This window comes from Sorex fumeus, unplaced genomic scaffold (assembly GCF_029834395.1).
Source record: "Sorex fumeus unplaced genomic scaffold, SorFum_2.1 ptg000024l, whole genome shotgun sequence".
Classification (NCBI taxonomy): domain Eukaryota; kingdom Metazoa; phylum Chordata; class Mammalia; order Eulipotyphla; family Soricidae; genus Sorex; species Sorex fumeus.
The window spans coordinates 9469918-9484899 of NW_026606081.1; the positions used below are offsets into that span (position 1 = coordinate 9469918).

General features: G+C 38.1%; 1 protein-coding gene across 3 annotated transcripts in view; it reads right to left on the bottom strand.

Moving 5' to 3' along the window:
- Positions 1 to 1780: 1780 nt before the first annotated feature.
- MICU3 (mitochondrial calcium uptake family member 3) overlaps positions 1781 to 14982 on the bottom strand; it is a 109195-nt gene continuing 95993 nt past the window's right edge. For 2 of the 3 annotated variants that reach the window (XM_056113975.1, XM_056113973.1), the window contains 4 exons: positions 14379 to 14487; positions 11996 to 12153; positions 7827 to 7895; positions 1783 to 3272 (listed from right to left, as the gene is read on the bottom strand). In XM_056113975.1, coding sequence (XP_055969950.1) covers positions 7827 to 7895; positions 11996 to 12153; positions 14379 to 14487 — 336 coding nt within the window. In that variant the 3' untranslated portion in view covers positions 1783 to 3272. Of the gene's footprint in view, positions 3273 to 7826; positions 7896 to 11995; positions 12154 to 14378; positions 14488 to 14982 lie in introns of all 3 variants that reach the window. The other variant, XM_056113974.1, reaches the window with a different exon arrangement.

A 14982-nucleotide genomic window follows, 5' to 3' on the forward strand; every position in this document is an offset into this window, starting at 1 on the left:
GTTGCTTACAAAATACTAACATTAGTAAAAGAGGACTGCTCTGCTCAAGTGTTGGCTTACTATTATTTGAAGTTACTGAAACAGTTCTATAATGTAAAATAATATATGCCATTAAGCTGCATGTACAATTTCTTAAAAAATGTCCAGTTCCAATAACCCTAGTTCTAAAATGCATCAATTACTACTACACATTTTGAGAGGATTTAAACTAATTCTGTGATCTATTTATTTACAAACACAGCAATGAATTTAATTTAATTGCCATGTACTGACATAACATATGGTATAAAATCAACTAGGTAAACACCAAAAATTTCCAGGCCAGCGCAGTAGTACAGTGGGTAGGGCATCTGCCTTGCATGTGTCATTCTGGGTTCGATCCCTGGCAGCCAGCTTACATGGTCCTGCAAGTATCATCAGGAGTAGTTCCTGAGTGCAGAGCCAGGATTAACCCCTGAGCATTGCCAGGTGTGCCCCCTGAAAATTTCCTAAGTCTGGAGGTTATTACTTTTTCAAAGATATCAATATGCATAAATGTATAAAAACAATGTACAAAGTTTCCTGATTCAAGTACATTTATTTTAAGATAACAAGAATGTAAGACAGGCTGCATTACAATTACAATTTATAAGAAGAACAATAAATGAAGTGAAGCTAAACAAATTAATATAAAATAACTGGAAAGTACCACAGACCTTTCATTCATGCAGATTCTGTGAAGAGGATATCACAACTTTGTCTAATTCATCTTTTCAAAGACTAGTTTGTAGAAGGAAATATTGAGAAAAGCACACATGTATATTGCTATTTTCAAATGACTTAAATTTTCATTTGATGTAAACAACAATCCAGTGGAACACATTTGTCTCTCATTTTATAGATGATAACATTAAAGAGTGAAAATATATATTTATTTATTACTTTTTACTTAGTTGATCAGGATACTTTATTTATTCCCATATTCATATTATGTATACTGCAGTTCTTTTGTATAAGCAAAGGATCATCATTATTTCCTTGAATAAGCAAAAATTAAAGGAGATTATATATGGAGCCTTCCTTAAGAGACTGTCAGAGGTAAAGTTTTAATCATCTAAATTATTTTGTAATCTATATCCAAATTATATTAGATGATATGAATACACTATTGTAGCACAAAGAATTTTTCATGTGTGCGAGATAATATACAGTCAAAGATAATAGTAACTTACAATTTTCAATTATTTTAGATAGCAAATGATAAATACTGACAACAATTAGAGTTAAAATATACCTGAGGCAGCTCATATGAACATTAAGAATTTTCTTTTAGTCAATTAAATCAATCTTCAAAGCAGGCAAAATAAAATTATTATCCTATATTGATTTGCTCAAGCGGGCCCAGTAACGTCTCCATTGGAGACTTTGTTGTTACTGTGTCTGGCATATCGAATACGTCACGGGGAGCTTGCCAGGCTCTGCTGTGCGGGCGAGATACTCTCGGTAGCTTGCCGGGCTCTCCGAGAGGGGCGGAGGAATCGAACTCGGGTCGGCCATGTTGGCCGCTTGTAAGGTGAACGCCCTACCCGCTGTGCTATCGCTCCAGCCCTGGAGCTCCAAGCGGCCAACATGGCCGACCCGAGTTCGATTCCTCCGCCCCTCTCGGAGAGCCCGGCAAGCTACCGAGAGTATTCGATATGCCAGACACAGTAACAACAAAGTCTCCAATGGAGACGTTACTGGGCCCGCTCGAGCAAATCGACGATCAACGGGAGGGCCTTTACCTTTACCTTATCCTATATTGAGTTCTCAAATTAATAACTCATTTATTTATATATCAGTGTAATAAATAATAGTAGATAAAGAATGTAAAAAGTTGGCTAATACAGTAAATGATAACATTTTCATTTTCTTAGAAAGACTGTTACTTTTATAAATAGACTGATGTTGAACTAACAATTTCACATTTAATAACTTACAAAAAATTTGTACTTCCTAGTTTCATATGCAAAGCAAAAAAATAGTTGGAGTGTTTGCAATACATGAAATACATCCCAGAAAAAGAAAATAAAGGACTATATTCCATATACAGTGTAGAAATATATTATTTTAAAAATTTTCTTATTATATTTTGTTTAGTATCTTCTATAAATTTTACTTTTAAAATTGAAGAGGTTTCCAATAAGTACTATCAAGTTATTTTCTCCAAGTGAATATTTAATTTTGTTGTTTGTCAACAGAAAAACGTTCTTTCCTCTTTTAAGACATTTTGAAACAATTATATTCAAATTTATTCAGTATTACTGGCACGTCACTTTTGTATGATGTGGTCCTTTTAGAAGAAATAAATTGCTTTTATCTAAATATTTCTATGTATCAGTCTTCTATCTAAGCCACTTTACATTAGTCTTATGTAGTACTTCATTTAATGCTAAAAACATAATGTACTAACAATATGCAATAAGTTATAGGACTGCAACTAGTGTTACTACATGTACCGTCTGCAATCAGGAGCAGCATCATGTTTAAGACCACTATAACAGTAACTACTGCTACAACCACCAGTTGCTACATCAATATTTTACATTTTTGAGAAAAAAAATCTGTTTTAATTTTTTTACTGTATAAATAAAACAATTATCAGACATTCTTCTGACTTTGGTAAATGAACAAAAAGTTAAAAAAAACTTTCTATAATTCAAACAGTGCATATTAAGTACTTTTGCAAGTTAAAAGTACAACGTAAACCATATATTAGAATAGTTATGTTTCTATTTGTCTTTTAAAAATTATTTCAATGTAAATTAAAAATCTAGCAAGTAATGGAGATTTACTAACAATTCTAAGGATCCTAAGTTAAATCTCAAGGAAAATTCATTTTCTGCAAATAAATTCACAGTTCAAAACCAAAGAAAATGTCCTGTTCATTTTTACATGATCTACATTCTAGAGGTCATACATTATTTTGAAAGGAAGCAAATTGCTAATAAATTAAAAAACAAAACATTTTTGTATAGTTCATAGGAAGTATCTATATACTTCTGAAGGGAATGAAGAAGTGCAGAGTCCAATAAATGAAGGGAAAAGCTCAGCTTGGTAACATAAAAGATTTGTAGTCTGTAAGAAGACGTATATGTATATATTCTCTATTCAAGAAAGCTATAGTTTCCATAGTATTTCACCTTTTCCTTCATTTCTACATGTTCTGATCTCAGAACTGCTGCTGCTTTCTTAAATTTTTGCTTCTTGTTTTTGCCACGTAGATAATCATTTAAACTTTGCAGTAGGAGTACCTAATCCAAAATATAAAAGCAACACGTATTTATTAATCATATACTATGTAAATATAAAAAAGGCACATAAAAACCAGAAATGAAAAATATCAAAGCCTAATCACAACACACTTTCCTTTAATTTAAAAGTTCAATATTTTGTTTTGTAGCTTGTCTAATCCTTGAACTCATAAAAGTCGCACAGAATTAATGATGTCTGTCACAAGTTGGGGCTGGGGCGATAGCACAGCGGGTAGGGTGTCTGCCTTGCACACGGCCAACCAGGCTGACCTGAGTTCGATTCCTCCGCCCCTCTCGGAGAGCCCGGCAAGCTACCGAGAGTATCTCGCAAGCCTGGCAAGCTACCTGTGACGTGTTCAATATGCCAAACACAGTAACAACAAGTCTCACAATGGAGGTATTACAGGGCCTGCTTGAGCAAATCGATGAACAATGGGAGGACAGTGACAGTGACAGTGTTACAAGTTGATTGGAGATACTCTATGTTTAAATTCTTTTATTTATGTGGAGGGAAGGGAGTTGGGCTACATCCCATAGTGCTCAGATCTTACTCCTGGTTCTGTGCTCAGGGCACACTTCTGATGGTGCTCCTCGGAGGACAATCTGTGGTGTGAGAATGAACCTGGGTTTGGCCACTTGCCAGGCAAGTGCCTTACCTGCTACTATCTCTTCAACCCCCTACTTTAAGTTCTTACAGGACTGTATAAAGTCCCTTAAAAACAGATTAGGAAGGTTTCACTTCCTTTGTTACCTCAATCACAAGTTGCTACCTTAGATAAATAATAAACTTACTTGCCCCTAAAAATTTTAGAGCATTTCCCAAAATCGGTTAAACATTACGCTTCAAAGCAACTTTGAAACAATACACATTTCTTCCATCTTTCCTCCTTTTCTTTCTCTCCATTCTTTTTCTTTAGAGACCTGTGAATATTGGCATATTAATATATTTACCTATTAAGATATAATACTGGCATCATATCTTACTGGCATTATAGTCACTGTCACTGTCGTCCCGTCGTTCATCGATTTGCTGGGGCGGGCACCAGTAACATCTCCATTGTGAGACTTGTTACTGTTTTTGGTATATCGAATATGCCACGGGGAGCTTGCCAGGTTTTGCCATGCAGGACTGGCATAGTAATATATAATATTACCATATATTATATATACATATATCTCCTCATATTAGAGAGAAAGGAACTATATAACCTTGTTTATCATGATATTTCTGAAATTTATTTAGCCAAGCAACTTTTCTCTCAGAGTATAAACTGGTGGCCTATGGAACCTCTAAGGAAATGCTGCGGTAGACAAATATGTTTTAGGATTGATAAAACCCAGACTCATCAAACTTTTATAGCTTCAGCTAACTTTTATTTATTTTTATTATTTATTTATTTATTTATGTTTTTGCTTTTTGGGTCACACCTGGTGATGCACAGGGGTTACTCCTGGCTCATGCACTCAGGAATTACTCCTGGTAGTGCTCAGAGGACCATATGGGATGCTGTGAATTGAACCTGGGTCAGCCACATGCAAGGCAAACACCCTACCTGCTGTGCTATCGCATCAGCTCCTCAGCTAACGTTTTTTTTAATCTTCCTTTTTTTAAATAACTTTATTTATTGAGTCACCGTGAGAGCAGTTACAAAGCTTTCAGGTTTAAGTCTCGGCCATACAATGGTCAAACACCCATCCCTTCACCAGTGCACATTTTCCACCACCCAAAACCCCAGTATACCTCCCATCCCACACCCTCCCCCTACCTGTATGGCAGATGATTTCCACATTATTGTCTCTCTACTTTGATTACATTCAATATTTCGACAGCAGACCCACCATTATTATGTGGGATTTTACCCCAACACTCACATCTGCCAAAAAGGCAACATTAGACAATTTGTTTTCTATTGCTTCTCAGCTAACTTTTAAACTAATAAAAAAGCTACTCTTTCTTTCCCCCAGTTTTATTTTATTTTTATTAGTGAAACACCATGAGGTACAGTTGTAGACTTACAAACTTCCGTGCTTGGGTTTCAATTATACAATGATCGAGTACCCATCCCTCCACCAGTGGTGATGGGGGTTGGGAGGGATACTGGGATCCGTGGTGGTGGGAAATGGGCACTGGTGGAGGGATGGGTATTTGATCATTGTATAACTGAAGCCCAAGCACAAAAATTTGTAAGTCTATAACTGTACCTCATGATGTCCCACTAATAAAAATTTAAAAAAAAACTGCATTCTATGGCAAAACCTTAACCTTTTGCCATTAGACAGAATGAAGGACAAATAGTAGCTTCCTACGTATTAGGAAATTGTCTTGGAAAACTAACTCAGCCTACATAATTTTTCTGTTATTAAATTATATATTGATCTATAAGGATTAAAAGAGACACATATGTGGAAAACACCCAGTATAGTGGCAGGCACCTAAAATAGTTCTAAAACAACGAGCTGCTGCTATTACAGCAGATGTTTGCCACCATGACCCAAGTAACAAATGTTCTTGTGATAATACTGCACGGTAGCACTATCCTCCCGTTGTTCATTGATTTGCTCGAGCGGGCACCAGTAACATCTCCACTGTGAAACCTGTTGTTACTGTTTTTGGCATATTGAATACGTCATGGATAGCTTGCGAGGCTTTGCCATGCAGATAGAATACTTTCGGTAGTTTGCTGAGCTCAAAAAATCCCATTCTGGAATCATGATATTTTATTTTCTGAGAAATAACTGCAAGTTTGAGGATAAACAATATACTCCAAAAGAATTTACTAGATGAATATTTATTATGGTTCATTTTTAGATGACAAATTAGTAGTGGAATACAAATGTTTCAGTATAAGGTTTAATTTGGGGGGGCAGGGGGTTGGGATGACACCCTGTGGTGCTCACCTGCTGTACCCCTTGTTGCCCTAGTGACTGTACTATCACTCTCTGGCCTCTAATTATTTTTTTATATAGGAGTACTGCTATTTCTTCAGCCACTGATTAGGCTGATTGAACTGGGCATGAACTCAACCTTACATTTTTTTTCCATTTTTTAATAATTTTATTTAATGAATCACCGTTAGAGCAGTTACAAAGCTTTTGAGCTTAAGTCTAGCTCAAACAGTGAAACACCCGTACCTTCACCAGTGCCCACTATGGACCACCAAAAACCCCAGTATACCCCATTCCACACCTTCCCCCTCCCTATGGGGCAGATGATTTCCAAATTACTCTCTCTATACTTTGAGTACATTCAACATTTTGACACCACACCCACCATTATTATTTGGGATTTTACCCCAACACTCAGATCTGCTGAAAAGACAACAGTAGACAATTTGTTTTCTATTACTGCTTATGATATAACATATGATGTCTCATGGCTGCAGTAGTGGCCGTGTGATTTTGAAATTCCGAAATTTCAACAATTACATCTGGAGAGATTTCTTGCCAAAACCTGCTGGGTTCCAAGATTTGTTCCTGAGTCTCTGAGATCATGATCATTACGCAGGTTGATCAGGAGCCAGAGAGGCCGTTCGTGGGTGGTGACTCACTATCTCATTGGGTGGGAAGGAAAGGGCCAGCTCCACCCCCATCCCATGAGGTCCCCATCACTGCGGGCCCAAACCTGACTGTCCAATGGCCTCTGGCGGATAGCAGCCACCGAGCCGCCAAGGGGGAGTAGGTGGAGGGACAGCACCCTTTCCACCCTGGGGTGGCCCAACAACAGTAACCTACTGGCGGTCCGGACGCATTTCTGCCAAAAGCTGCTGGGTTTCAAGATTTCTTTCTGAGTCTCTGGGACCATGGCCGTTAAGCAGCTTGATCAGGAGCCAGAGAGGCCATTCGTGGGTGGCGACTCAGGGTCTTGTTGGGATGAGGAAGAAAGGGCTGGCTCCACCAACATCCCGTGAGGCCCCGTGTGTCTCGCCACTGAGGGCCCAAACCTGACTGTCCAGTGGCCTCTGAAGGATGGCGGCCACTGGGCCACCAGGGGAACAGGCCAAGGCACAAAACCTATTCCCACCTAGGGTGGAACAGTGCCGGTAATCTACTGCAGGGACCGGATGCATTTCTGCCAAAAGCCGTTGGGTTTTGAGATTTGTTTCTGAGTTTCTGGGATCATGGCCGTTAAGTAGCTTGATAAGGAGCCAGAGAGGCCATTTGTGGGCGGCGACTCTAAATTATTTTTTAATGTCTATTTTTGGAGGAGACTTGGGGCTCACCCAGAACTGCTCGAGGGCTTACTCTTGGCATTGTCTCTCAGGGATCACTCCTGGTGGTTGCTTAAAGGACTATATGCCATGCTGGGGATTAACTCAGGGTTGGTTGCATGTAAGGCAAGAGCCTTAAATTCTGTTCTATTAGCTCCAGTCAAAATGTTTAATTCTTATATTGAATTATTGATATAAAATGAAATAATTATGGCTAAATCTTACATTGGATTAAGCCATTAAATATAGATTAAATATAAATTCTATTTCTTTCAACTATTTACTATCACAACAGAAATATCAATCAATAATTCATAAAGAAATTTAGACACAGAAGTTAACATACTTATCTGCTATGGAGTTCCTTCTTCAGGCAGGATTTGAAAGTGGGATACTTCTGAACTGTTTTATAACCCTGTGAAACACAGATTGAAAGTATGAGAGATGTGAATAGAATGTTGTGGGGACATAGGTATGCAACAGATACATAATTAAAGCAAAAATAAAAACACCTGGTAATGACACCATGTTAGAGGCTTACCTTATATTCCCTTTAACTTTGTCTTTCTACTCGAACATTTTTGAGAAAAAAAAATTACTGCCAGTTATATCGCTAAGGATTTCTGTGCTATCTCAAAGGTTAGTTAACAACTAACCACTAGGTGGCAGTTAAATACACAGTATCTTCATTCAAATAACCTAGATTTAAAAATCCTTAAAAAACCAGAGGGATGGACAAAATGGGCTGAGCACATGCTTGAATCCCGGAGGGCTGGTTCAGTTCCTGGACCAACATAGTTATTCTCTGGAACATTCAACAATCCCAGCACAGACTCGGCACTAAGCCCTGAGCACTATTGGGTGATGCTCCCTCATCCCATCCCCTCTCTGCTCCCAATATTTGCTGACACTGTAGCACTGTCCTCCCGTTGTTCACCGATTTGTTCGAGCGGGCCCAGTAATGTCTCCATTGTGAGACTTGTAGTTACTGTGTTTGGCATATTGAATACCTCACGGGTAACTTGCCAGGCTTTGCCATGGGGGCGAAATACTCTAGGTGGTTTGCCAGGCTCTCTGAGAGGGGCGGAGGAATAGAACCCGGTTCGGCTGGGCCGGCAGCTTGCAAGGCAAACGCCCTACCACTGTGCTATCGCTCCAGCCCAAGGACGTAATTATGAGAATGTGGAGCAAAATGGACTCTGCAAAATGAGTGTCATTTTGTTTACATGAACTAAAAAAAAATAAACAAATAAAATCTTAAACACATTGTCTAATCTGAGTCTTGAACCATGTAAATCTTTCTTCTAAATTTAGGCACTGTGTCTTTCAGTGCTCTAATCTGGTGGGTGGGGTGTACAATATTCCAGCCCCACACCAACTTCGGGAGTGCCGGCATGCCTCCACCAATGAGCCTTGCCTCTCTCCCATTTGCTCCACCCACTCCCTGTTGGCAAACTCAGTCCTGCAAACTCTCACAGGGGATGCTTTAATCCACTGACTGTTTTAATCCCCTTACTATGCTTTTTATGTTCTGCAGAGGGAGATCTTTCCATATTTGTCCCTTTCCTTCTGAGTGACTTCACTCAGCATGATACCCTTTAGGTTCATGTGTGCAGCAGAATACTGCATCATTTTATTTTTTCTTATTGCTAACCGGTACTCCATTGTGTGATATGCCATAGTTTTGAGTTTTTTTATCCTCTCAATTGTTCATGGACACTTGGGTTGTTTCCAGATCTTGGCTGCTGTGAATAATGTTGCAATAACCATAGGAATGCAAATGCTATTTTGAAATACTGTTTTTTTTGGGGGGGGGGATCTTGAGGCAAATGCCACGAAAAGATATTGTTTAGTCATACAGAAGCTAAATTCTTAATAATTTTAATTACTTTTGAGGTTTGGGTACACCTAGAAGATTTTGAAGCTGATTTCTGACTTTGTGCTAAGGGATTACATCTGGCAGTGCTCAGGGGATCATGTGTGATGTTGGGGATCAAATTGGATTTGGGTGCATGCATTACTAGTGTCTTAATCCCTGTACTATCTCTCTCTGGTTCTGAATTCTGAATTTTGTAGTAAGTCTTCATGCTGTTGTCCAGAGAGTCTGATAAAGTGACTTCCCTTGCAACAGTGAAGGAGGGTTTCTTTTCCCCACGTTTCTGACAGTACTAGATGTTTCTACTCTTTTTGGTGTATCCCAATCTTAATGGTGTGATGTACTCTGTGTTGTTTTGATTTGTATTTTCCTGTACTTAGTGATGAAGCGTCATTTTAAAATAAACCCATTGGCCATCTCTGTGTCTCCTTTATGTCAGTGTCTGTTAAGTTCCTCTCCTATTAAATTATTTTAAATTAAGTTTTGTGAGTACTTTATAAACTGTGGCTATTATCTCTTTTCAGAAGAGTGGTGAGCAAATATTTCCTCCCAATCAGGAGGGTGTGTTTTTATTTTAGCCATTATTTTTTTCAGAGTGCAGAAGTTTGATTTGATAATTTCCCATTTGCTTTTTTTTTGCTCTTTACCAATGACATTGAGTCCCTGAAGATACCGCTAGCATCATGTAGAGTTTTGCTTATGCTTTCCTTGATGTATCTTATTGATTTGGACCTAATATCAAGTCTTTAATCCATTTTGAGATAACTTTTGTGTACCGCTGAACAGGGATTCAGATTTATTTTTTTGGCATGTGGCTAACCATTTTTCCCAATTCTGTTTGTTAAAGAGACTTTCCTTCCCCACTTCATACCTCCAGCTCCTTTGTCCAAGATGAGCTGTCCATATATACAAAGATCTGTCACTGAGCTTTCACTTCTATTCCACTGATCTGAGCCTACCTTTATTGTAGTACCACACTGTCTTGATCACTACAGCTTGATGCGAGTATTCTTTATAAAGGAAGACTAAAATCACTTTTATTTTTTACCTTCCATTTGTGGTACATTCACAAATATGTGAGGTGAATAAACATTTATAGATTAACGTTACTTTATTTATTTACTTATTTATTTATTGCTTTTTTGGGGTCACACCCGGTGATGCACAGGAGTTACTCCTGGTTCACGCACTCGGGAATCACTCCTGGTGGTGCTCGGGGGACCACACGGGATGCTGGGAATTGAACCTGGGTCGGCCGTGTGCAAGGCAAATGCCCTACCTGCTGTGCTATTGCTCCAGCCCCTAATGTTACATTAAAAAAGAATTTCTGGGGAAAGAAACACATAAATTATAGTAATTACCTTTCTGTATAACATGTTAATGGGAAAAATAGTTCAACGGGCCAAAAAAAGGTCTTTTTCAGTTTACTTAATTTTCCACAGAAAAAGCAGTGAATATGCAGTGGCTAAAAAGCTTCAAATCACCTAGTTAAAATATGTGTTCTAGAAAGTGAGAAATAGTAACACTAGTGTGTAGACTGCGTAAATATATTTGGGAATATTTTCAACAAATTGGGATGAACAAATTCAAGTAACTGAATATCCAAGTAAGTGATTAAAATGTACAGATTTTAACTTACTTAATTTGGGGAGTTCCTTCCGAGCACTGTGCAAGAGGTTCTGGGAGGCCGTCCCAGGTGATATTCAGCCTGGTTGTTTAAATCACTCTTCAGTGCTCGGTGGGGTCTGGCCATGCAGCGATTTTACGACCAGTGTAATGAGTCCCATGAGTATGACACACCCCTGGCAGTGCTTGGGGGCACCAGGGACATATCAGATGGAGATCTGGTGCACAGCATGTTGTTTTAGGGACTGGAACTAAATATAATGTATATTTTGATATACATTATATTATATTTCAATATGCATATATCGAAATATATGTTATATAGATTTTTTTCCAAATGTGGTCCTGAGAACATGATGCTGCTCACATAATTTTCGCAGATTACCCAGACCATCCCAGTGGTGCTGGATGTTGGGGGGCTCCAGGGATATACCTGCTGATGCTTCTGGAAGCATGTCGTGCCAGGGATTAAACTGGGATTGGTCACATCTGAGGCAAGAGCCTTAACCCTTGTGCTATTTCTTTAGCCCCTGATACTATATTTTAAAGAAAGCATTATCTTATCATCTCAACTGTTTCTTGAAAGCAAGAAAGGCCTTTTGCTTTACACATACAGCATTTTACATTTGTAGCCTTTTAAAGGGCTGGAGCGATAGCACAACGGGTAGAGCATTTGCCTTGCATGCAGCCAACATGGCCGACCGGAGTTCGATTCCTGCACCCCTCTCGGAGAGCCCGGCAAGCTATCGAGAGTGTCTCGCCCGCATGGCAGAGCCTGGCAAGCTCCCAGTGAAGCTCCCCATGACATATTCAATATGCCAAAAACAGTACAACAAGTCTCACAATTTACTGTGCAATGTTATTGGTGCCCGCTCGAGCAAATCGATGAACAACAGGACAGTGCTACAGTGCTATAACCTTTTAAAAAGTTAATAGTTTCTGAAGCTTAGATACAGTTTTTTTCTTTCAGACTTTAAAAAGGATATCAATACACTTGAAATTTATAGATTTACCCGGAATCCTCTATGGAGTCTGTCTTTCATAATTCCAATAAATTCTTTATAACTTAATTGATCATCTTTGTCAACGTCAAAAATCTTGAAGACTGTGTTCACTAAATGTGGTGAAAGTTTGAGGCCAGTAGCTACATAGACGGCACGTTTAAATTCATCTAGATAAATGTTACAGAAAAGGAGTAGGCTGTTAATGTTATTTTTATAGTGTGTTAATTACTAGAAAGGTTATAAAAATTTAGTCCTGTACATAGGTCGTGATCTTATATAATACATAACTTTCAATTAATCATTCTATCTTTCAGTTAACAAAATCCCCCTGTGGTTTTAACTAAAAGGGTCATGAAGTAGATATATCTTAGGTTAATAATGCAGTCACCAAAAAAATATTACACAGAATGTCCCATAAAGTGCCATGAGGAAGTGGAAAGGAGCGATTACTTCTGCCTGTGATATAGAGAGGGAAAGGAGAGACACAGGCAATGGTTAGGAAAGGTTGCAACTTGGATGTAGAGCTGAGCCCTAAAGGATAGACGGTTTCAGCTGGGAGAGCAGAGAGAAATGGCATATGTGGTGATATGAGAGAAGAAAAAGGAAATGGGGAGGCAGGTGGGAAAGCATAATGTATGCTCAGAAAGCAACTGGGGATTTCATGGGATATACAGGAAATGGAGAAGTTCTGCGAAAGGACTTGGAGGCAAGCAAGCTGCACAGTCTTCAACAAGAATTAGGAGACTGACGAGCTTTCCTTACAGGTGTGAGACAGGTCGTTTTTGTTTTAGAAAGAGAATTTTTGAATTATCTAGGAAACAACAGCGATGTAAACAAATGGCAGGAATACTACTACACTGAATCTTTTAGAACAGTAATAATCTGATTAAGGAGGTAATAGTAGCAACAGAAATTATATAGCTATATTCCTGGCTCATACAAGATTACACAATTCTTTTTTTCCCCCATGTCCAGTTCTTTAAACCAGAAGAGAAACTTTTATTCTAAACAAGGTATCATCTTAAACAAGATACTTTTTTTTGTCTTTTTCAAGTTACTTAGTAGGTTTACCCGGGCAGTAATGGAGGGCTACTGAAAGTTTTGGTAGCACTGGGTTGGTTTTAATTGGGGTGACTTATTTAAATATCTAAACTGGACACAGGGTTAAATAAAAAAAAGTTTCAGGGCTGCAGTGATAGTACAGAAGGTAAGGTCTTGTATAGGCCTGACTCAGTTTGATCTCTGGCGTTCCAAATGGTTACGGAGCCTGTTAGGAGTGATTTCCGAATGTTGACCACTGACGGTTGAGGGCACCTGGCCTCCCCTGGCCCCTTGGTCAACCTCCCACCATAAAAAAGAAGTCATGTTATTTTATAACGAATAAATGAAGCTGTATGAGGCATTCGTATGTTTTGGAGAAAGAATTAACATTGAAAATAAGAGCTAACTTTGAATTCTCCATAGACCTTGGTATATACAGGAATGAGCTTGTCCACTAAGACTTAAGTTTGTGAATTAGCTCTTACTAGATTATATTAGGCACAGGTAAAATCTTAAAGATATAAACAGAAAGTCCTCGCAGGCAAGCTTATTAAAAAGGGATTTGGCATGTTAAAAAAGGGAAAGTGCTCAGAGCCATAGAACTCCAGATAAAGGACTTGTTAGTCTACCGATGGGGAACAGATGAGTTGGTCCTGAGGACAACAGCATACTGAAAATTGCATTTCTTTTTAACTAGGAAAAATTAATTCAGTTTTATTGACTGTTCTTAAAATTCTATTTAGGCATAGCTTAGAGGTGGCTCTGCTGACAATATTTAGGATTCTGAGTCAGTGAGGACAGTGAGTAAAGTTAGTATTGCGTCATCCCATCATAATGTCTAGGGCGAGGCAGTTGGCTCACTAATGGCGGGCGTACCCTTTTGTGTTATTAAGCAGCCAGACAGTTATTCCTCTTTGAACCTTTACACATATCAGCTTTCCCCAAAAGTATGAAATAAAGGGTAACCACCAATTTAACACCAACAATTAGCATTCGCTCTCCAATGTTGCTTAAAGAAAACAGTTTTTTTTTTTTTTTTTTTTTTTTTGCTTTTTGGGTCACACCCGGCGGTGTTCAGCGGTTACTCCTGGCTTTGCACTCAGGAATCACTCCTGGCGGTGCTCGGGGGGACCATATGGGATGCTGGAAATCGAACCCGGGTCGGCCGCGTGCAAGGCAAACACCCTACCCACTGTGCTATTGCTCGAGCCCAAACAGATTTTCTATTGTTAGTATTTATCAAACTTTCAGATAACCTGAGAGCTAATATGATAGGTCTAATTATTTTGCCAAACGCCCCAGACATAACGGAAGATTATTTTTTACTTTAAATTTTGGAAAGATTACTTACCTTGCCCTATAGAACGACTTGCAAAGTTATACATATTCAAGGCTATTGCAAAGTCTTCTAAGTTGTTCAAAAACTGGAAAAATGACCTGAATTCATCAAATGTGATACCCTATATTAGAAAAATATTTGTAAATATATTTAGAATTGACAAATTTATTTTTAAAAGCATAAGTATCCTCATGTACTAGATATAAAAAATCTGTAATACATCCTATAAATAAACATTCTGAGGGTACATTAGTTTTGAAATAATCTTTTTCCAAATAGAATAAAAACCTTAAATCAGATTTATTTCCACCATATTACTACAACAGCAATAATAAATGAAAACATTTTAAAAACAGTCATATCATAATTGCATAAAGTTTCTCCAGAAGGTATAATAAAAAAGAATTTAAAAATTCCAATTTTAAATCTCTGTATTTCAGACCTAAGTTTCTTAATCCCTAATAGAAAATGTAACTATTAGGGAAAAAAAGAGAAATATTTAAAAAAAAATCCCAAAAATGTTTTCACTGTACATGTACTCATTGATGTTATTTGGCATTAGATGATTAATTTCTTAATAATGACAATGTAAAAATCAAGATACTGAGGAAGTTTG